General features: G+C 51.7%; 1 protein-coding gene across 3 annotated transcripts in view; it reads left to right on the forward strand.

Annotated features, from left to right (window-relative positions):
- MLLT6 (MLLT6, PHD finger containing) overlaps positions 1 to 14,242 on the forward strand; it is a 67,725-nt gene extending 53,483 nt beyond the window's left edge. For 2 of the 3 annotated variants that reach the window (XM_084615606.1, XM_084615607.1), the window contains exons 13-20: positions 3,990 to 4,056; positions 4,538 to 4,680; positions 5,147 to 5,335; positions 5,573 to 5,661; positions 6,212 to 6,570; positions 7,293 to 7,401; positions 9,230 to 9,610; positions 11,196 to 14,242. In XM_084615606.1, coding sequence (XP_084471732.1) covers positions 3,990 to 4,056; positions 4,538 to 4,680; positions 5,147 to 5,335; positions 5,573 to 5,661; positions 6,212 to 6,570; positions 7,293 to 7,401; positions 9,230 to 9,610; positions 11,196 to 11,240 — 1,382 coding nt within the window. In that variant the 3' untranslated portion in view covers positions 11,241 to 14,242. The remainder of the gene's footprint in view (positions 1 to 3,989; positions 4,057 to 4,537; positions 4,681 to 5,146; positions 5,336 to 5,572; positions 5,662 to 6,211; positions 6,571 to 7,292; positions 7,402 to 9,229; positions 9,611 to 11,195) is intronic. The other variant, XM_084615608.1, reaches the window with a different exon arrangement.
- Positions 14,243 to 21,413: the final 7,171 nt, after the last annotated feature.

The raw sequence follows: 21,413 nt of genomic DNA on the forward strand, positions 1-21,413 counted from the left end.
GCACACATGCTGGATTGTCTGTGGGAGACTGTCTCTGGGTGTGTACTAGAATGGTGCAAAAATGTGACCATTTTGAGATTTCATTATTTTACACACTTGAGCTGCGCAAATGTAGTAAACATTTTTTGGAACAGTTGGCACAAAATTTTGCACTACAAATGCTCAGCTTTTCTTTTGGGGTGATTTCGTACCCGTTCGACTCTGGTTTCACCATGAAATGCAACAAAACCAGCTATGTTCACACTGCAAGTATTCTGGCACTGAATTTGACTTTGGAATGGTTCATTTGCCCCCTGCAAAACCGGCTCATTTGCTTTGGAAAAGGGCCTTGCTCATGAGGGGGAAACCTCCTGCATTGCAGTGAATGTTTCTAACCAAGCGGGCCCATCTTTTAGTTTGCAACAAAATGCACAAAAAAGGCCTTGCACACTCCTGATTTCCAGCATTTTGCCTTTGGTTGTTGTGACTATCTTATTTCTCATGCTCCTCTAGCCAGAATTTTCAGGAGCTCAGTACGTTGGATGCTGAACTCTTGGGAATATCTAGCAGTAAGTGTCACAGTGGGGAGTTGCTGGGGTCTGAGCCCCATTGCCAATGCTGATCCCTTGAAAATCTGGCCCTGAGCGCTTTTGAAAATTGGGCCTCTCGTATGTGCAGCATGTCAGTTTGTCTGTGTGAGCGCGCATGCCTGCATGAGGAGCACGTACGAACGTTTACTCCTGTGTTTCCATACTTGTAAGCCCATGGAGAAGGTATATCATATATGTGCATGCCATGGGGTGGGGGGTGGGGGTCCATGTGCCTTGGGAGCTGTTTGTCTGTCCTGGAGCTGGGGTGGAGCTGGGGTGTAATTTCCAGCTCATATGGTCACACTAGTTCTCATACCCACACCAGTTCTGATTGAAAATAGCCATGTAGCCGCAACTGCACGGGCAGTGAGATGGGCTGGCTACCCATGTGCCATCCCATCTGAAACCTAGGTACATACTTGGGGCAGCTCTTTTGCTGCTATTTTTAGCATGCTAGCACAGGTATGTCTATCTGGGCTGGAAATTACCCCTCTGGCTCCACGGCTGAATGTACTCTGATTGTATGAAGAGCGTCACAACGGAGCTGACGTTAACTCAAGAGTTAAAGGCCCCGATGCAACAACCCTTCCTCCTGCGAAGCGCCTGTCTAGAGTTGGTATGGGAGAAAAGGATGGTTCAGGAAGGTGTGTTTCCTCTTAACATGATGGGGGATGGAGGAAGCACTCCCTTCTGCCGTTCCTTGGCCAGGTGGGGAAGGATGAAGGAGAAGAGTTCACTTGCAGGGATAGTCTTATGGCTGGGACCGGGAGACCTGGACAAGTCACTTAGGGCTAGATTTTGAAAACAGCTTGGTCCTCTGATATCCTGAGTTCTGTTTAAAATCTACTCTTAATGTCAACTTCCAACATTGCTCTTCTTGCTTCATCAGGATCTTGGCACGATCCCAGAGCTGTTTCTTCAGACACAGAGCCCTAAAACCTTCCTCTTAGAGCAGCTGCCACAGGGGACCTCTTGCTTGTCACCTTTTGTGATCTCTTTGTCCCTATCTCCTCCTGATCTGTCTTAGGCATTTGTTTGTTGTATTTGAGCACCTGGGAATTGTTCATCTATTTATCCTGTGAGGTAGGGCCCTGCTACTAGCCTCCTCTTACAGCTGGGGCACCAAGGCACGGAGACACTAAATCATTTGTGAAGTCACGCTGGAGGCTTTTAGCAGAGGAGGGAATTGAACCCAGGTCTCTGGCTAGCACCCTGACCACTGGGCCACCCTTCCTCCTGATGCTGCATTCTGGGGATGAGTTAAACCCAACTGCAGCCTTTTGCTGCAGCTGTTCCCGAACCTCCTCTTCAGTCTTGCAGCCAGGGGTCCCTCTCTGGTAGCTCGAATGTCTTTATGTCCTAGAGTGACCTTCAGAAAATGGCTGCGTCTCCCCAAAGAGGAGGAGCCAGTTGAATTTGACTGACAGTCGAAAACTCCTATCTGGATGGGAAGGTGGGACTGCCATTCTACCTTCTGTTCCAGGTGGGGTCTCTTGAAGGAGACTCCACAGGGCTGCTGCCTACCAGCTTGGGGCATTACACCATAAATCACAACGCCCCTGCCACCCTGCAGTGCTTCCCACAGGAAAGTCCCGGATCCTTGCATGTAATAAATGCTCCTGCGATGAGGAGGAGACGCAAGGAGACCAGCTGGCACTGGCTGGCGCTCACAGCATCTGACACATAGCAGAGTGATGGGGGACATATGCCGGCTGAGTGGCAGACATGGGGGTGGGGAAGAGAAAGCGCCCGGCTGATGATCACACTCTGCTTTTTTATTTGGAAATATCGGGGGGCTGGGGACACCACACCCACACAGCCTAGAATTTTCAAACACGCTTAGCATCCACAGTTGAGGCCAGATTCCCCAAGGAGCCCGGAGGGTTGCGTGCTGAGCTGTCGTGAAAATCTGGCCATTTATTATGTGCCTAAAGGGGAGTTGGGCCCTTGGAAATCTGGCCCTGGCCTCTGTAAAACTCAGCCTGGAGTGGGTAAAGAATTCGGAGTGTGTCATGCTCTTGTAGCACCTGTCCGAGCTCTGTCTGTCATGGCGGTTGCACACAATGAATTAATTCTCACAAGCCTTGTGGGGGGAAACGATCACCCCCCATTTTCCAGATCAAGGTTGTTGGCTGTTCCCAGGCAAGCCACCAGCAGAGCTGGGAATGAAACCCAGGAATCCTGACTCTCAGAGCTGTCCATTCTAGGCCACGCGTCCCTCCCAGAAAGGTTGAGGTCTAAAGAGACAGTGTGGTCTCTGAGTTACTACAGAAAGTTCTTTCCCGGGTGTCTGGCTGGTGGGTCTTGCCCACGTGTTCAAGGACTAACTGATCACCATACTTGGAGTGGGGAAGGAATTTCCCCCAGGTCAGATAGGCAGAGACCCCGGGGAGGGTTTTCCCCTTCCTCTGCAGCATGGGGCTTGAGTCACTTGTAGGTTTAAACTAGTGTAAATGGCGGACTCTCTGTAACTTGACATCTTTAAATCATGATTTGAGGACTTCAGTAACTCAGCCAGAGGTCAGGGGTCTAGTACAGAAGCAGGTGGGTGAAGGTCTGTGACCTGCGACATGCAGGAGGTCAGACTAGATGATCGCAATGGTCCCTTCTGGCCTTAAAGTCCATGAGACTGTTGGAGAGAGACCTTAGCAACCAAGGCAGTAGACTGTAAGGGGTGGCCATTTGCTCTCTGTTTGGACAGCACCTAGGACATTGGGATACCTGATACTGGTTGGGCCATGAGGGCCTTGCTGGCTTATCATAGTAAATAATAACAATCTGCCCCAGAACAGGTGCTACGATCCATGCTGGCTAGATCCATCCTATCTAGTCTATCTAGGCTCTTCTCTGTCATATCTGAGCGCCCTGCTCACACCTGTTCCTAGGGAGGGGTCGTGTTCCTGGGCAGTGACCTTTGGGGTATAATGCGCAATGCTTCATCCAGCTCAGAAAGGGGGTGGCTCCATCTTAGAATATGTCCGAGAGCCCCATCTCTCCTAGGTACTTATAACATCTGAGCACATCACAATCTCCAAACGTATTTACCCTCCCAACTCCCCTCGGGGGGGGGGCAGGGCAGGACTATTCTCCCCATTGTACAGATGGGAAACTGAGACTTGGGCGACGTCACATGGCGAGTCGGGGCTCTCTGACTTCTCAGGTCAGCGCCCTAACCGTTCTCCTTCCTCTCAGCTCCCTGAACTGCCCCACCCCCCTTCCCCCACCCAGAGGAGTGAAGGGGGGCAGTGATTCCGGGGGCGCCTGGGTGCACAGGGAAGCTGTTACATAAGGACAGTGGGGAGGAACTGCTCTGTGCTGCCACCTAGTGGAGGCTGTGGCCCTAGCAGCCCTTTGGCCCCATCTAATAATAGGCAGAGGCAGAGGGGAAATGCTTTTATCTGCCTCTGTTTCCCCTTCCAGAGCCCGACCTGGAAGACTGCAGTTTTGGCTGCCGAGGGACCTCCCCGCAGGAAAGCCTCTCCTCCATGTGAGTACCTTTCGCCTGTCCTCCGACACTGGGGGGGGGGGGCACCATCTGTGTGTAGGGTGAGCTATAGGCAATACCAGCGGGTGAGGAGAAACTGAGGAACACGGTGAGGGGAAGGGAGGCAGCCACTTCCCAGTCTGGAGCAGAAGTGGGGAGGGCTAGGAAGGAGTGGAGCGGTGCAGAGACATCCCCTCCCAGTGTGGGGCAGAAGGGCTTGGGAAGGGGGATGTGAGAGGGGCAGAGACCGACCCTCCCAGAGCAGGGCTGGTAAGAGGGATGTAGAGACAGTCACTTCCAGTGCAGGGCAGGGGAGAGGGGCTTGGGTGGGGAGGGAGGTGCAGAGGCAGGGTTTCCCAGTGTGGGGCAGAGGGTCTCCGGGTTGGGGGGAGGTGCAGAGACAGCCCCTCCCAGTGTGGACTAGAGAGGGGTGAAGGATCCGAGTCCATCTTCTGACAGCCCTTCTCCCGGGGCCACTCCCCAGGTCCCCCATCAGCAGCCTCCCCACCCTCTTCGACCAGACTGTGTCCTGTAGCAGCAGTGGGCAGCTGGAGAACGTCCCGCAGGCCACCCCCAACATCGAGCAGCTCCTGGAGAAGCAAGGCAACGGGGAAGCCGGCGTAAATAGTGAGCCGGGAGGGGAGAGGGCTGGGGGACCCCTATGGGGCTGGGTCCCCCAGGGACCTGCCACCAGCTTCATGGCCAGCTGTGCCTGGCACAGGGGTGGGCTTCTTCCCCTCTGTTTGGGGGTAAGAGTGGGGGAGGCCGCAGACGGGGGAGGGCTCGGCAGGGTGGGTAGAGAAGTGCTGAGACAGCCCCTCCTGGTATGGGGCAGGGGCTGGGGAGCGAGGAGTGCAGATACAGCCCCTCCCAGGGTGGGGAGGGGAGTTCCGTGCTAACCCGTGCCGAAGTGGAAAGGACAGGGGGGACTGGTACGCCCCTGTCCCTGCACAGTAGATGCTCTAACTGTGTCACCCCCACGTGCCCCCTCTTCTCCTTCCCACCCCTCCTCCCTTCCTTTCCCTCTTCCACTGCCCCCCTCCTCTCTCTGCCCCCCCTCCCCGTCCCCCTTCCCCCCTTTCGTTTCCCGCAGTTGTAGAAATGCTCAAGGCCCTGCACTCCCTGCAGAAGGAGAACCAGCGGCTGCAGGAGCAGATCATGACCCTGACGGCTAAGAAGGAGCGGCTGCAGCTCCTCAACGTCCAGCTCTCTGTCCCCTTCCCAGTGGTGACCACCAGCAACGGCCCTTCCAGCCACGCCCAGTACATCCTGCCTGCCAATGGTGAGGGGCCGCCTCGCCCTGGCGACGGGAGGGAGACCCCTGCGCCCACTCCTAACGGTCCCGCCACCCCAGGAGCCTGCCACACAAGGGCTCTCTGGGCCGGGGGGAGGAGGTTTGAGGGATTTTTATCATGGTGCAGAAAACCACGCCGGGTCCAGCCATTGGCTGCACGTGCTGTCCCTCTGTGTCACCATGGTGATGCTGGGCTCCACCCCGACTCCCTCTTCTTTCCTGCAGTGTGCAACAGCGACTCCCTGAGCATCAACAAGAGCTCCCCCTGCAAGAACAGCTTTGGGATGGAGAACTCCCTCTCCACCTCCTCCGAGGTACTGTGGCCGCCGAGACCCTGCAGTGGGGCCCAGGGACTCCCCCATACGGTATCGCTGCACCCCAGCAGCAGCACACAGCGGTGGCCAGATCCCCTGGACTGAACGGGAGGGTCCGGCAAGGTGAAACCAGCCCCTACCCGCCGCCCTGGGTGTTCTGTGATCTAAGGAGCTGGATTTCTGCAGATGGAGTCAGGGAAATCGAGGCCAGGACTGGCAACAGGGGGCTCCTTAAGCTTTGCCGGCTCATCTCCGGGGTGCATCCACCCCCACCCAGGGTGTGGAGGGCCGTGGTGGTGGGTATGTGCTAGGTGCTGTACAAAGGGAAGTGAGAATGCTGGTGATTTACTCTGTGTCCCTAGAGACCGGGCATTTGGGTGTCAGCTTCCAGCCAGGCATGTGAGAGCCCGGCAGCCTCACCCCACACGCAGCATTCCTGCCCCTGGCTGGGCACACGCCCCAGCTGCAGGGCAGGGGGCTGAGTGGCCAAATAACAGCACCCGAGGTTCAGTTCTCACCCTCTCTCTGTTTCTCTGCTTCTCCCTCCCAGGATCCACACTCGGGCTGCCCCAGCAGAAGCAGCTCGTCCCTCTCCTTCCACAGCACCCCTCCTCCCCTGCCGCTGCTGCAGCAGAGCCCGACCTCGCTGCCCCTTTCTGGGGTGCAGCAGCAGGTCAATGGCCTGGCCAGGGTGACGGCCGGCTCGCTGGGGGGAAGTGCGGCAGCCAGTCACGGCCTGCCCACGGGGCCCGGGGTGGATGGCCTGCTGGGGAACCTGGCGGGAGGCCAGCAGGTGCCCCTCAATGGGATGCTGGGGAATCTGAACGGAGCTCCGGCCACCCAGCCGCAGAACCCTCTGACGCAGGCGAGCGGGCCGCCCGCCCTGCAGCTCTCCACCAGCCTGAGCAGGTGAGAGGGGCCCCCCCAGGTATCCCGAGGGGGAGCTGCACAGTCATCCCTGCATCTCCGACCCCCCCCGGCACAGCCGCTGTCTCCCTGTGGGGCTACGACCCCCGGCCCTTCGTTTCCTCTTTCCTCCAGAACTCCAGCCTTGTGTCAGGCTAGTTCCCTCTGTGCAAACGAACACAGGCATGCTCCCAAAATTAGGCACGGCCACGGCAAACTAAATATGTACATCCCAGACCACACAAACCCCTATGTGTGCATGAACTCTCCAAAGCATGCCCCAAGCAAGATGTGACAATGCATCCCAGCACAAGTATGACAGTTATTGCTTGTGTGAGGCACTGTGCTTAATGACATGTGTGCACCTAGTGAGAGAGACAGTCCCTGCCCTGAAGAACTTGCAATAGAAACAGACTAAGGGTGGGAGGGGAAACTGAGGCACGGAGCAGGCAGGTGACTTGCCCAAGGTCACACAAGTGGTCAGTGGCAGAGCTATTTAGCATCCTGCCCACTGGACCGCACTGTCTCCCATAGAGGCAGCTGAGTTTGACCCGTAAGGGAAGCTCAGCTCAAATGACTTCAGTCGTGTATCCTTACTGAGGAGCCTGGCTCATAGTCTGTGGTAGGGCTTCCCCTCTGAGACTGCTGCTCTCCTCGGGGCTGGGCTTGGGCGGAAATACCCCTGCGGGGCAGCAGGCTATGCTAACTTCCGGTCTTCCCTGCAGCGTGCCAGGCCTGAGCCCCCTGACGGAGCAGCAGCGGCATGTTCTGCACCAGCATGAACACCAGCTGCAGCAGCTGCAGCAGCTGCTCACATCCCAGCCGCTTAATCCGGTAAGTGTCCCTGTGCCGGGTCTCTGCCCCCTCCAGCAAGGGCCTGGCCTGAAGTTTGGACTGGGGAAGATTTAGTCCAGTGAAGAGAGACTGGCCAAGACCGGATGCATCCGTCGCTATGTTTGCTAAATATCTCGTCTACATGCACAAGTTGCACCAGTTTAACTATGGGCTTCTCTACCCATGTCCTTAAACTGGGACCAACGCTGCAGAGGTCGGCCCTAAAATTAGTTCTTAAACCAGTGCAACCCCTGTGTGGACACGCTCATTTTGGCTTACTTTTGGGTTCGTTTAAACTGATTTCCAGTCGCACACGAAGTTCCACCGCTTTCAGTCACTCGGCTTACGTTCACACCTTAGTTAAACCGGAGCCAGTTAGGCAATGTTTTGTGTAACGCACACACCTCCTGGGTGTGGTGCTCTGTCCTCTCTAGTGGCACCGAGACCACATAGAGATTAATGAGTCTGCTACAGCCTTAGCTAAGGGCCACGTGGCTTTTAGCTCATGCACTAAGCTTCAGAGGTCCCAGGTTCAATCCCGCCTGCTGACGACCAGGGTCTGTCGGTGTTACATTTGCCCTGCAGTTTGAGGTCTGGTTGCCACTCGGGTAGGCAGACCCACACAAGCACGGTTGAAAATAGCAGTGTAGATGCGGCTGTGTGGATTTCAACGGATGTTGTGGAAACCAGACCAGAACCCAGGGTGCGTGCTTGCATTGCTAACCTGTGTCACCACATCTACACTGCTATTGGGAGCAGTGACAATCACTCAGGTACAGGTCGCTCAAGTATGTTTACCTATGCTGCAGTCACGGCTCGGATTGCAGTGTAGATGTGCTGATCAGGCCCCAGGGAGCCGTCAGCAGGAACATGAGGCATCCACGTGCCGTGAACGGAAAAGCAACGCAGCTCGCGCAGACTTGGCATTTGGTAGGTGGGCAGAACCAGTGCAATTTACACGCCAAGCCTGGAAAGTTGGTGAAGCGGGAAAGGCAGTGCCTAACAAGGGCCTGATTCTCCTCTCACTTAAACAAGTTGAAGTCCACTGACTTCTCTGGGGAATTGCTCTGATCTACACTGGTGTAAATGAGATCTGGCCTTGTAGGGGAGAGGGGGGAGACTGTTTATCTTACAATCTTGTCTCATTTGCTTTGCCGTGCATTGCATCAATTTGGCATCCAGGGGTGTTCAAAAAGGAGCATGAATTGTATGGCGTCCCTATTTTCACTTGTTTCTCTGGGCAGATGGTGTGTAACTTACAGCCCCGTTCACGTCAATGCTGAGCTGGGCCCCACATTTCACTGGTACTCATATAAACAACAAACAAACCTATCCTCGTGTGCTGGAAATAATTAATCTGGTTCCTATTTCATGTACACTTATGAAACTTCAGTAGAGTTAATCCTGGGTTAAACCAGTGTAACAATCAGGCTACGTGAGTGTGTAAAATATCTTGGGCCAGATCCCCAGTTGGTGTAAATCGCATAATTCCATTTAAGTCAATGGAGCTATGCAGCTTTACATGGATTATGTTAGAAAACATGATCACAAACACAAGATGTTAAACACGACTTAGCCACCCAGTGTGGACAGGGATATGTTGTGCTTAAAAATGTGCCAGCTGGTTGTGATTAACCTAGTGGATACAACATAACACTGCAAGACCAGGGAGGAGGCATGGGATAAGAGCTGAGAGGGGCAGAGGGGCATGCTGTGTTAGTGAATCAGGTGTGAGTCTGTGTCTCTGCATCCATGCAGGTACATGCATGCAAAGCCTCCCACGTGCTCTGTCCCTTTATCCAGCCTGACTCTCTCTCCCCGTCTCCAGGAGCAGCAGGCCTTGGTGTTCCAGATGATGCAGCAAATCCAGCAGAAGAGGGAGCTGCAGCGGCTTCAGATGACGGGCACCTCCCAGCTGCCCATCACCAATCTGCTGACGGCCACCTCCACGCCCCTCCTCCACTCGAGCGCCACCGCCCTGATGACCTCCGCCGCCCCGCCCCCTCCCAGCGGCAGCTCCCTCCTGGCGTCCATGTCCCCCCAGCAGCTCAACCCCGGCAACAGCCTGATGGGGACCCCGACAGCCCCGCCCTTGAGTGCTCCGGGGAATAGTTTGATGGCTTCAGGGGCGGGAGTCCCACCGGTCCTTTCCACACAAACCAACCCCTTCCTCAACCTGCAGGCGGACAGCAGTGCCCAGAAAGGAACGGTGCGTAAATTAGGAGTATTACGGTAACGCCCAGCTGAAATCAAGGGCCCCCTGTGCTAGGCTGTGTACAGGTGTGGAGTAAGAGACAAATCCCTGCCCCAATGAGCTTGCAGTCTAAACACGGGAAACTGAGGCAGAGAGAGAGGCAGCGCCTTGCCCAGGATTAGAGAACGCATCTGTGCCCTACCCACGAGACTAGGCTGCCTCTCTGGCTCATCCGCCTCCCTCATTAGCCAGCCAGGTGGGCCTGATCCTACCCCCACTGACATCAGTGGGGTCAAGACAGGGCGCTGGGGTGTGCAAAGGTGCACCCACAGATGCCCACCCACGCACATGCCAGGCCAGCTGCAGAAGCAGGCATGGCAGCGCCCGGATCTGCTCATGATTAAGGCTGCGAGTCTGTCATGGAAGTCACGGATTCAGTGACTTTCTGTGACCTCTGCGACTTCTGCACCAGCACCAGTTTGGGTGTGTGGGAGGGGGCTCAGGGCTAGGGGCAGGGGGTTGGGGGGGGCACTTACCTCGGGGTGCGGTGCTCCCCGGCTCCCACTGGCATGGCCCTGCAGCTCCTCACATGCACAGCCGGCTCGGGAGCCCCTGCTAGCCCCGCCAACCCTCCCCCTCCCAGCACCAGGGGGGTCCTGGGCCACCTCCTCCAGCACCCGCGGTGCCCCCCCCGACTAACCCCCCAGAGCACCCATGGCCCCCCCCCCAAGTTTTTGTTAGGGGTATATAGTAAAAGTCATGGACAGGTCACAGGCCGTGAATTTTTGTTTACTGCCCAGGACCTGTCCACGACTTTTACTAAAAATACCTGTGACTAAAACGTAGCCTTACTCATGACATCTCGAAGGGGCAACGCCCCTCCCCAGGCAGAGGTGGATGATGATTTTGTGTGGCCCTGGGCCAGAGCAAGTGGGGGCCCCTCCCCACGCCTTCCGCCTGAAGTCCCCCCCCAGCCCCCCAGTCATTCCTGCTAGGGGGCAGGGTGTAAGGGCTTGCCTTCCTCCGCCTGCCCGGGAGGAGCGGATCAGGGTGCAGGGTCACCCAATTGGCTGGGGCCCCTGGGCACGGGCCCCATTGGCCCAGTGGCTAATTTGCCTCTGTTCCCAGGCTCTGAGTTTATTGGCTTCACATGGTAAAGTACAAGGGGGATTGCTTTCTTGACCGGCAGGGCTCAAGAGGGGATACACACGCAGTCAGGGGCACAGAGAAAGCAGGAGGGTATTGGCTGCTGTCAGTGGCAGGACCCCAGATTTGAGAGGCCAGAATGATGTGAACTGCTATGACAAAGCCCCGTCAAACTCGCCATCTCTTGCCCTGTAGACAGGGCCTAGAAGGCCCAGCCCGGTGAAGCTCTGGGGAGGAAATGCCAGAGTCAAGGAGTCTGTTGAAACTGGGAGCAGGGAGGTCTCCAAATCGTGTGTCCCTGCTGATCTCAGCCTTGGGGGGAAGCGGGCAGTCCTCATTCAGGCTGCTTGCCCCAGCAGGGGCAGGCCGGCCACATGGCAGGGCTTTCTCGTTTCTACTCACTTGTGGGTTGCTGCCTGTCTGATGACTCTCTTCTCTGCGTCTTTTTTTAAAGATCATGAGTGAAAAGGGAGCTGCTGTCACCCAGGACAAGGGCTAAGCCTCCCCACCCAGACCAGCGGCCAGCTCCTCTCTGCTACAGGAACGTGGCTCTCCGTGGTCACAGATTTGGATACTTTAGAGCAATGAGCACAAGGCTTCTGAGAAGGTCTTCCCGGCCATGGGAAGTGCCAGGTGGTGCTTTAGAAGACAACGTGTCTCCGGCCAAGACCTGGTATCGCGTGCCCTTCTGAGAGGAGAGATGGGGCACGGGGAGGTCTCTACCGGTTTGATCCATGGCACACTTGCACGAAGCGAAGTTACATTTCTCCTTGCTAAGCAGAGGGTGAGAGTTTGCCTGTGCTCTGACACCTTCCGGCCTCTTCTCCAGTGCGTGTGAGTGTATGAGTGTGCACATGTGTGAGGCCTCCGGGATGGGGCCCTAACCCAAGACCACAGAGTATCCTAGGCCAAGGCTGTGGTTGAAGGGTCATCTCTGCTTGTTTTCTGCACAGCATTCAGACAGCTTGCAGCACCCTCCGGGGGGATGCCAGATATGGCTCGTCTGGGAAAGTGGGGCAGGGCCATGGGTGGGAGGGGGGGGAAGACAAGATTCTGTTCCATCACATGCGGAAACTAAGAGGAATATGAGCTGTGAAAACCCTGCCAAAAACCTACAGCAGGGACTTCCTTCCTACCTGTCGCCTTGTGACCCCTCAAGGAGATGATCTGCCGTCGGGAACCACCACGCACGGCCACCCCACCAGATCCAAATCCAGCTTGGGAAGACATGGATGGCAGAGCTGTGGAAGGGGATTGGACATCAGGGGTGAATGCCACCTTCTTCTTACCCCAGCCACTGTGGTGAGTTACTCTGCTGAAGATTAACCTTAAAGACACTACTGGGACCTCTACGCCAGTGGCAGGGCAGACGCCGGTTGGTCAGATGGGTGCTGTCCCTTCCACCTGAGAAGCACACTCCTCCCTCTCGCACTCTCTGTTGTTCTCTCCTTCCAAGATCTACAGGCCCAGCATTACCACTTGAAAAGGGCTAACTCCAGTACCGCCAACCGTCTGCCCCGCCGCAGGGAGTGTGTTATAACCAGGCCGTCTTTTCACGGGGCTAAAACAGCACCAAGGAGACAGAGGGAGGGAGGGTCTGAAATCTCTTACTTTTGCTTCCTTACCCACCTCCCGAATGTGGCTAGTCTGGCAGAGAACTTTCTCCCCGTCGCTGGCACTAGATAGCCCAAGCCCTGGAAATGCAGCCAGTCTTCCCAGCCTAGGGCATTGGATAACCTCATTGCTTCACACTGTCTGGTGTTAACTCCACCTTGAGACCTGGTCCTGTGGCAAAGAAACCTGCTTCCTCTAAGGTTGGACAATGCAGGGTTGTTGTTTTTTGAAGGACAGTGCGGGGAGGGGGAATCGGCGTCAAACGTTGGAATTCCCCCTCCGCTGGTTAAATCCGGATCTCTTGGGGAGGCGGGGGGGTCAAGACTCCAGCGACTGGAAATACTGAGGGTCTTAAAAAAGTTTTCAGACCTTACCGAATACCAATGATTTTCAGCACACCCCCACCGCCTTGTCTGGTTTGCACTATTCAAATTTGTCAGCGGTGGGTCTGTGCTGATATCAGTGGAAAAGCTCATCACCATTCGACTCCATCTATTAAGCCCATTACACATTTTTTCTTTGATGTGATTTTAAAGATCGTTGCCCCAGTGGTTGAGCAGAACTAACAGCAGAGAGCGCCCCGCTGGGGTCTTGCTTTCTGTTCTGTGAACCGGGCAGAACAATGCTCTCTGTTCGGAAAGCTATTGTTTTTTTTTTTAAGCTATTGTTTAAAAACAAGAAGAAGCTACTGGAAAGATGGAGATGGCAGCTATAAAAGTGAAAATGGGGGAAAAAGTGGTTTTGCTCTCGTCCTTATGGTCTCTGCAATACCAATAGGAGAGGCTGCAAAATGCGATTCGAGTGAATGTTCCTTCTCTCCCCAGCCGCCTCCCCAGTGAGTTAAGAATCAAGATGTGCCAAACTTCCATCAGCCTGGCACATGTCACAGACTGGGACGTTGAATTCCGTTTTCCTCTCGCCTGATGGTGTTTTTTGTTTGCCCCTAACCCTGAGTTGCACGATTCTGAGCCTGCACTTTTTGATGCGTAATTTTTTTCCCCTCTGCAAGCAGGGGGCTCCCTCCTGCAAGCACTCCCCCGAGTGGAACAGTGATACAGGGTGCCATGTTTCCACATGCAAATTGGCTGGTCTGATGCCGACCTGGCGTGTGCGTGTGAGAATCCGAGAGGGCCTGTGAGATTCCATCCATGAAAAGCTGCACGAGCAGAATTGCAATTTCAGAGGGTGGCTGTGCTAAAAGCTGACCCCGAAATATTCTGCCAGCAGCTGTCTTGGGTTGGTTTGTTCCTTTACTGTAGAGCTCCAGATCCGGGTTGCCATCTACGCCCCTGTTAGGACAACAATTCATTAACACAGTGGGGGGAGCGTTTCACTTCCTGGCCCCTTTTTCATTCCAGCCAGTTCGACTCACAATGCAACGAGTTCATTCTCCACGACAAATGACAGCGAATCCAAGGAGTCTGTTTCCCAATCAGTGTCTCCATTGGTGCTGGTTCCATTCAAGGCCTGGTTCGGTGGATTCCTAGCTACCCCTGTGTGCATTTGACACATATTTATTTGTTGACATACCAAGACTCTTAGCTCTAAGGCAGCTTCGTAGATCAGACGGGAAAAGTTGAGGATAAGAGGAAGGAAGAGACAGATAGCACTTAAAGAAAAGATTTCTCTGGCTTCTTCCAAAAGCACCTGGTCCCTTTAAAGTATGCTCCTTGCCCAGTCCTGTCAGGAGATTAGGATGAGTTAAGGGGCCACTTTTAGAAGGCTGACATTAAACTTTGTCTCTGTGTGAAAAAGAGGAAGAGGAGAAAAAAATATAAAAGCTAAAGATTATCTGTTTCGGTTGCACTGGGGTACACAGTTCTTTACCCGTTTTAATGCTAATGTCACATTTAGTATGTTGCATGTGTCTTTTTTTTTTATTAAATAAAAGAGAAAAATGTGTATATTTTTGGCAATTTAAGGTAATGTAGCTAAGATATATTTTTTTCACGCTGCTTGACTGTTCTTTATTATAATAAATAATATTAATATTCATATTGAAGACCTTTTTGATACATTTAGGGTTTCAGATTTTAACTAAGGAAGTGGGTTGTGTGTTGGATAAAAATATCTTAGTTTCCGTTAAAGCTACCGACAGTGTCTGAATCATCCGTGTAAAAGGGAAAGATGTTGCTCCTAATTTATTTTAAGGTTCCATGTCTATAGATGTTTTAATAAATGGGTTAATCAATTGTTAAGGGTTTTTTTAGAGTCCAGTGAGTTAATAGGTTGCTTCTGACCATCTGTAGCATCTTCTACTGATGTGTTTATAACCCTCTCTAAGACATACTATTCATCCTTATCACACCGCTTACGAACTATTGATAAATGAAACCTTACTATAAAGTATGACCAAAAAGCTAAGGATGAATTTTTCAAGTGATGAATGGGGTCTTTGGGGACGTGATCCAAAGCCTGTTGAAATCAGGGGGAGTCTTTTGCATTGCTTTACAATGTGTCTTAGAGCCCTGCTTAAAGAAAGCTCTAGGCATATGCTTAAGTCCATCCCTCTGCAGGATGGCACCTGGACACATTCTTAACTTCAAGCAGAGGTGTTGAAGTCCCGTTGACTACAGTGGGACTTGAACACCTGCTTAAGCGCTGTCCTGAATATGGGACGTTTCTGGGAGCGAGGCCTGTATTGGGGCTAGCTGGGTGCTGAGCTCTGAGCTGCCTTGGGCCTGGTTTTCACAGGCACTCTGCACCCGTGCAGCTCCAGGTGAAGTGATGGGGAGCTGTGGCTTCTTGGCATCCTCGGGAGAATCGGATCTGAGGTGTCTTAACCTTGGGAGCCCCAAAATGGAAGCACCCAAAATTAGTATGCATTCTTGGGAAAGCTTCGGCCTACTTAACTGAAGAGGGGTGAGGGGAAGAGCATTGTCCCCTAGCAGCTTAGTCATGTGGTCCTGAGATTGTGGGCTTAACCTGACACCTGGCTGGGGAGGGAGACAGCCTGAGCTCTGACCCAATCAAGGGCACCGGAACCTATGGGGTGGGGGGCAAATCAAAGTGCCCCCTCCCTCTCCACAGCTGGCTGCTCCTGCAGTGAGCCTGCTGCCTTCTCTTCTGGTGCCACAGCAGCCCCTGGTGGGCAAAAGGTGTAATTGCACAGCGCCCCCCCCAGCAGAATCTATTATTCTGCGAGGGGAGGGGGAATCTGTGGGGGACATGAATTCTGCACTTACGTTTCTTTTGTTAAAAAGTGGGGGGCATGGCCCCCTTCCGGGTCCAATGCTGGTGGACCCAATCCCCACAGAAGAAAGAGCAATATCTACCTGGGCTTGAGATGTCTTTGTAACCAGATGGGATGGGCCTGAAACCAAACTCTTGTTTCCATCTCTGGCCCTTATGCCTGGTTTTCCAAAGGGGTCCACTTCCAATTAGGCAGTGAAACAAATGGCCCTATTGTTCCAAAGAGCCCTGCACGCCAGATGCTGCACTCTCTTGAGCTCTGGCTGCTTATTTAGGTGCCTCTGAAAGGGTTGGTCGTCTTAGGAAATCTGGTGCTGAGGGTGGGGGCTGAGCCCATGCGTATCCAGCCCTGTGTCTGAACAGGACAAACCTCCGGACTTAGACACACTCCAGTGGGAGGATAGTTTGGACCCAAACGCTTGTGGTCTCCACACCGTTCATCCTTCCCTGGTACTAATCTGGTGCCTAAATACCCTAGAGGATCTGGGCCAAAGGACTTGCCCAAGGATTCACAGAGCATATGTGAGAGCAGGGAACTGGATCTTGTTTTCCTAAGTCCTAGCCACTATGTCATCTGTCCTCTTATCCCCAGAGTTTTCCTACTTTCTTCTTTTGCACACCCACACCCATCCTCTATCACCACTTTTCATGCTCACCCATCGAATCCACCATCTTAACTCCGAATGTGTTTTGCCATAAAGCTTTAACCACACACAGAACTGGGCGCCCGATCTACACTGCAAAGTTAGGCTGGCCAAACTACATCAGTCAGGGCTGTGAAAAATGTCACACCCTTTTTGACGTAGTTAAGCCGACCTAAGCCCCAGTGTAGACACCTCTAGGTCAATGGAAGAATTCTTCCATCGACCTATGTCCCCCACTGGTGGGTTTATGACAGTGATGGAAGAGCACCTTCCATTGATGTAGTGAGTGTCTAGATTTCAGGGAAGCAACTGTGCCAGAGTGGTGTTTCTCGTGTAGACATATTCTGATTTTTAAACTGATTTAGTTAAACTGGTGCCAAATGCTGTGTGGACACTCTTATTTCAGTTTAAATTAGGAGTAGGTCTACTTTAGACACAAAGTTGAACCAATTTAACTGATCTTATACCGATGTTGTAAAATGGGTGTCTTTTTGTTTGTGAAAAGAAAAGGAGTACTAAGGTGCCACAAGTCCTCCTTTTCTTTTTGTGAATACAGACTAACACGACTGCTACTCTGAAACCTTTTTGTTTGGGAACACTCTTACAGAAGTTCACACCTGTCTTACATCTATTTAGCTTGCACATGTAAATTTACAGAGGCAAGCTCAACCCATACAACCAGTTTTAAAGCAATATGAGGGCATCCATGAGGGTTCTTGCTCCAGTTTAACTAATTCAGCTGTCTGTAGCCAAGGCCTCGGAAATGGATAGTTTGTTTCTCCTGGGATTGTTCCTCCCAGATTTTCCCTTCCCATTTTGTTCTGGGCAGGGGTAAGGTAATGAACAAAAATATTTTGTGCTTGAAATTCGTTCCAAGAGGTTCCTGAGCTGTGAAACAGAGTTTTGGTTCAAGTCCATCTAAAATGGATCCCACAGGGAAGTCCGTGAGCTGCATTTGCAACATTGATTTCCCATCTTCACCAATTGCAATAGACTGTGAGGGCACAAACACCGGGTCACAACTGGGGAAGAAAAATTCCTGGCAATTCTTTCCCCTCAACTATTTTTAAATGTGAAATTTTGTCAGACTTTGAAACAATTTTAACCAGCTTTATTGTGGGTTGAAAAAAATGGGAGCAGAAAAATTTGCAATTTTTGTTTTAAATTTTGAAAATTCATAAATCTCAGGTCCTGGAACAAATGTTTGTTTCACATCTACAGTGGAATTTACAATGGGGTTAGTTAACATGTGAAAACACGACTGAAAATCAAAGCGTAGACCAACTCTAAGGCGCGCTAAGGCCCGGGTTTGATCCCAGACATCTTGCAACAGTCTAGGCCCCGTCTACATCACTAAGGAAATTCAGGCTGGTGTAATCTCCCTGGTGCAGTTACCACAGGACGAATCCCTAATGTAGATACATTTGCACTGACAAAAAAGCAGATTTACAGCCTCTGCAGCTTAATCTGATAATCTAACCCAGTAAACCATGCCAGGGTATCTATGGTGTGCTTTGCCTGCTGTAGCTACAGCTTCAAGCCTGGATGCCTTTATGGATTATTTTTTTTTTTTTTTAGTCAAACACAAGTTATTCTGCTCAATACAGGGGTGAGTGGGTGAAATCTCATGTGCTGTGTATCTAGGTCAAACTAGATAATCTGATGGTCTCTTCTGGCTTTAAAATATAGGAATTACTCTGGAGTTAATTTCTTTTTTAACGTCAACAGGGCCTTATTTGTACATCACATTGCATACTACAGTCCTATGTCCATCTGAATTTGAGACCCCAACCAGCTATATCTCCATGGCTGGCAAAAGCTCCAATTCAAGAAAACATATAAGGACATGCTTATCCATCCCTGTTTAGGAAAGCCCTTAAGTGTGTGCTGACCTTTGACTTCAGTGGGACTCAAACACATCCTTAAAATTAAGCACAAGCACATGGATCACTTGATCATTACCTGCTCTGTTCATTACTGCTGAAGCACCTGGCATTGGCCACTGTTGGAAGACAGGACACTAGGCTAGATGGACCTTTAGTCTGACCCAGTGTGGCTGCTCTTATGTTCTTATGCTTCAAATTAAACCATACCTAGATATTTGTGTGATTTTTTCCTAAAAAAGATTTTCATTTTAGGTCCAGAGTCATAGCCAGGAGCATGCTAAATTTCTTATAACATTTGTATGACTGCCATCAACCAGGCATACTCCATTTTCGCTTGGAGAACATTCAAGGGGATGACACTCTTTTAAAAAAAAAATCTTTCTACGGACAAAACTCCACTTCAGGTGCTAAACAGCAGTGGAATGTCTTCGACAGAAAACTGCTCCTATTTACCCTTCCTCTGCCGTCAGTGATAAAGGAATTCAGTTGGCCTCATTTTCTCTCTGTTGTGTAATAAGCAGATAAGAGTGTCTTTGTATCATTAATGTATTTGTACAACCAGGAAATTGTTGCAGTCCTTGTTCTTTTAATAAAAGAGTTCTTTCCAAAAAATAAAAAGTAGGACCCAAAAAAAGTGAGTTCTGTATTTTTTTTTCACTTAATTGTCATTTCTGCCACAGCACGAACAGTCCAGGAATAATTATAGCATGGTGTCTTTCTTGCGGGATCTACATGCTATAAAGCATTCCTAGAGAAAGTCACGGCTACTCAGATGCAGCCAGCTCTAGAGTGGAGCACAGCAGCTGTTTAACAGCCCACAGCTACACTGCACAAAAGGTTGGTGACCTAGCCAGTTGAAACTAAGGGGGAATTTTAGAGAGACAGAACATAATTACCCAAAGTGGACTTTACCTAGGACATCAGGGTTAACACTTCTACTCTTATACGTCTAACTGGAATTAGGGATTAATTGCTCTGTGGCTAGGTTATTCCAAAACTGCCAGCTGCAGGGTTTCTTGCATCTCGGTGGGATGCAGCTGGCCAGTTGGAAACAAGGTTACATGGACGATGGATTTGATCTGGTACAGCAATTCCTGTTCTCTTGAGGGAACCGGCTTTGGGGGTCTGTAATAACCACAATAGCTCCAGCAGCGTGACACTGCCTAAAACCATGCGGGGCCCCACTGGTTCAGTTCTGACGCCAGCCCTGATTCAGGAAAGCACGTACGCACGTGCTTAATTCTCATGGACTTCAATGGGATTTAAACACATGCTTAATGCTGTCCTGATGAGCGAGCTTTTCCTGAATCAGGTAAAAGAGTACTAACTACTAAAGGCCCAGGCCTGCTTCCCCTCCCCTCCCCCCCAGTGTTAGATGAGATCTCTAACCCCTCTCTTTGGGGCGAGCACTCTTGAGAGAGGCACGAGGATAACAGCAGAGTGAACAGAAGAGCAATGCCCTGACATGTTTTGTCATCTGATTCCTCTGGAAAATGGCACAGACTAAAGCCAGCAATCTCCCTGGCCCCTTCAGTGCTTAGCCATCTGCACAAGGTAAATCATCACAGCTGTCAAAAAGTTACATTTTCCCCAGGGTAAATGTTAAAAAACCCAAACAGAACACCCTTTGACACTTCAACTATTCATTTAAAGGGAAGTGGGTGAGTCATGGGTAGCAAAGAGGCTAAATTCACTCTTCAGCTTGGATGTTCCGGTTGGGGAAATCGGCAGAGCTCATGGAAAGCACAGTTGGAGGACATTAAAATGAAATTTTCTCATGGCTTATTAGGTCAGCAGAATCCCTTCATGTAACAACAGCCGTGGAGTTCACTTGGCTATTGTATTTAGCAGATATAGCAGTAAAAAAACCCCAAAATGACTGCCAAAATTTAAAAAAAAAGGGCTTTTCCGTTCCTGGCTCTGATGTAATCAGACATCAGTCTGATGAAGGGCTCTATTCGAAGATGAACGTTCCAGCCCTGATCCAACAAAGTCCTTAAGCACATTGCTTAACTTTCAGCTCTTGGTTAGACCGATGGAAGTCAACAACACAGTGTTCAAGGTCATCCCACTAAGACTGCAGCAGAGCTAGGAAAAGAACCCAGGAGTCCTGACTCCCCATCCTATTATTTATTTATCTGTATTTACGTAGCTCCAAGGAGCCCTTATCACGGACCAGGCCCTCCCTGTGCTAGTCACAAACACAGGACAAAAAGTTCCCCGCCTAAAGCGCTCACAATCTAACTATAAGAAGAGTGGTAACTGATGGAGACAGACAGGGGAGTCCACTTATGCTTTAACCAGACCAATGTGCGAATGCCATGTCAATCAGTTCAGAAGCAAAAGCCGGTCAAATTCAAATGAGAAATAAGGCATCCTTTATTTTTTTAACCATGAAGATGATTAAACATTGGAACAAACTGCAGGGAAGTGGGCGGTTCTCCATCTTTTGATGGCTTCAGAGCAAAACTGGACTCCGGTCTGGAAGATAGCCTTTACTCAGACAAGTTATTGCACTGGATCGAGGGGAGGTGGGTGACATTTCCATGGGTTGTGCTATACAAGAGGTCAGCCCAGTTGAGCCAGATGGTTCCTTCTGGCCTTAGAAGCTATGACAATACTCCAAGACTCAGAAGCCCATGAGAGCAGCCATACTGGGTCAGACCAAAGGTCCATCGAGTCCAGTCTCCTGTCTTCCAACAGTGGCCAATGCCAGGTGCCCCAGAGGGAATGAACAGAACAGGGAAACATCCAGTGATCCATCCCCTGTTACCCATTCCCAGCTCCTGGCAAACAGTGGCTAGGGACACCATCCCTTCCCATGCTGGCCAATAGCCATTGACGGACCTATCCCCCATGAACTTATCTAGTTCTTTTTTGAACCCTGTTATGGTCTTGGCCTTCACAGCATCCTCTGGCAAGGAGTTCCACACAACCTGAAGCCGACAGCTTTCAGAGTTGGGCCTCTGACCATCAAGCTCCTAACTTTATATTTAAGCCCCTACATAAAATGAAAATGCGGGGAGGGGCTATGTATGGGGGGAGGAGCCTTCCTTTTAGGCACCCACCTACACGTTTCGGGGTGGGGGGCGGCGGCTACTAACCGGGCCAGGAGGTGGTTGGACAGATAATTGCGCCAGGGTGACCTGAGCCAGGCGCAATCCCCCCCCCAGCCCAAGCCTCCGCTGCTGGGAGGCGTTTGATGAAACCCTCCTGGGGCCTTGGCAGCTCCTCGCTGGGGTTGTGGGCAGCCCTTTCCCGGAGGCAGCACGAGAGGCACCCGAAGGGAAGCTTCCCCCAGCGAGGCTCGCTCCGTTCGCAGCCTGGAGCCCAGAG

The sequence above is a fragment of the Lepidochelys olivacea genome, assembly GCF_965140295.1.
Source record: "Lepidochelys olivacea isolate rLepOli2 genome assembly, chromosome: 27".
NCBI lineage: Eukaryota > Metazoa > Chordata > Testudines > Cheloniidae > Lepidochelys > Lepidochelys olivacea.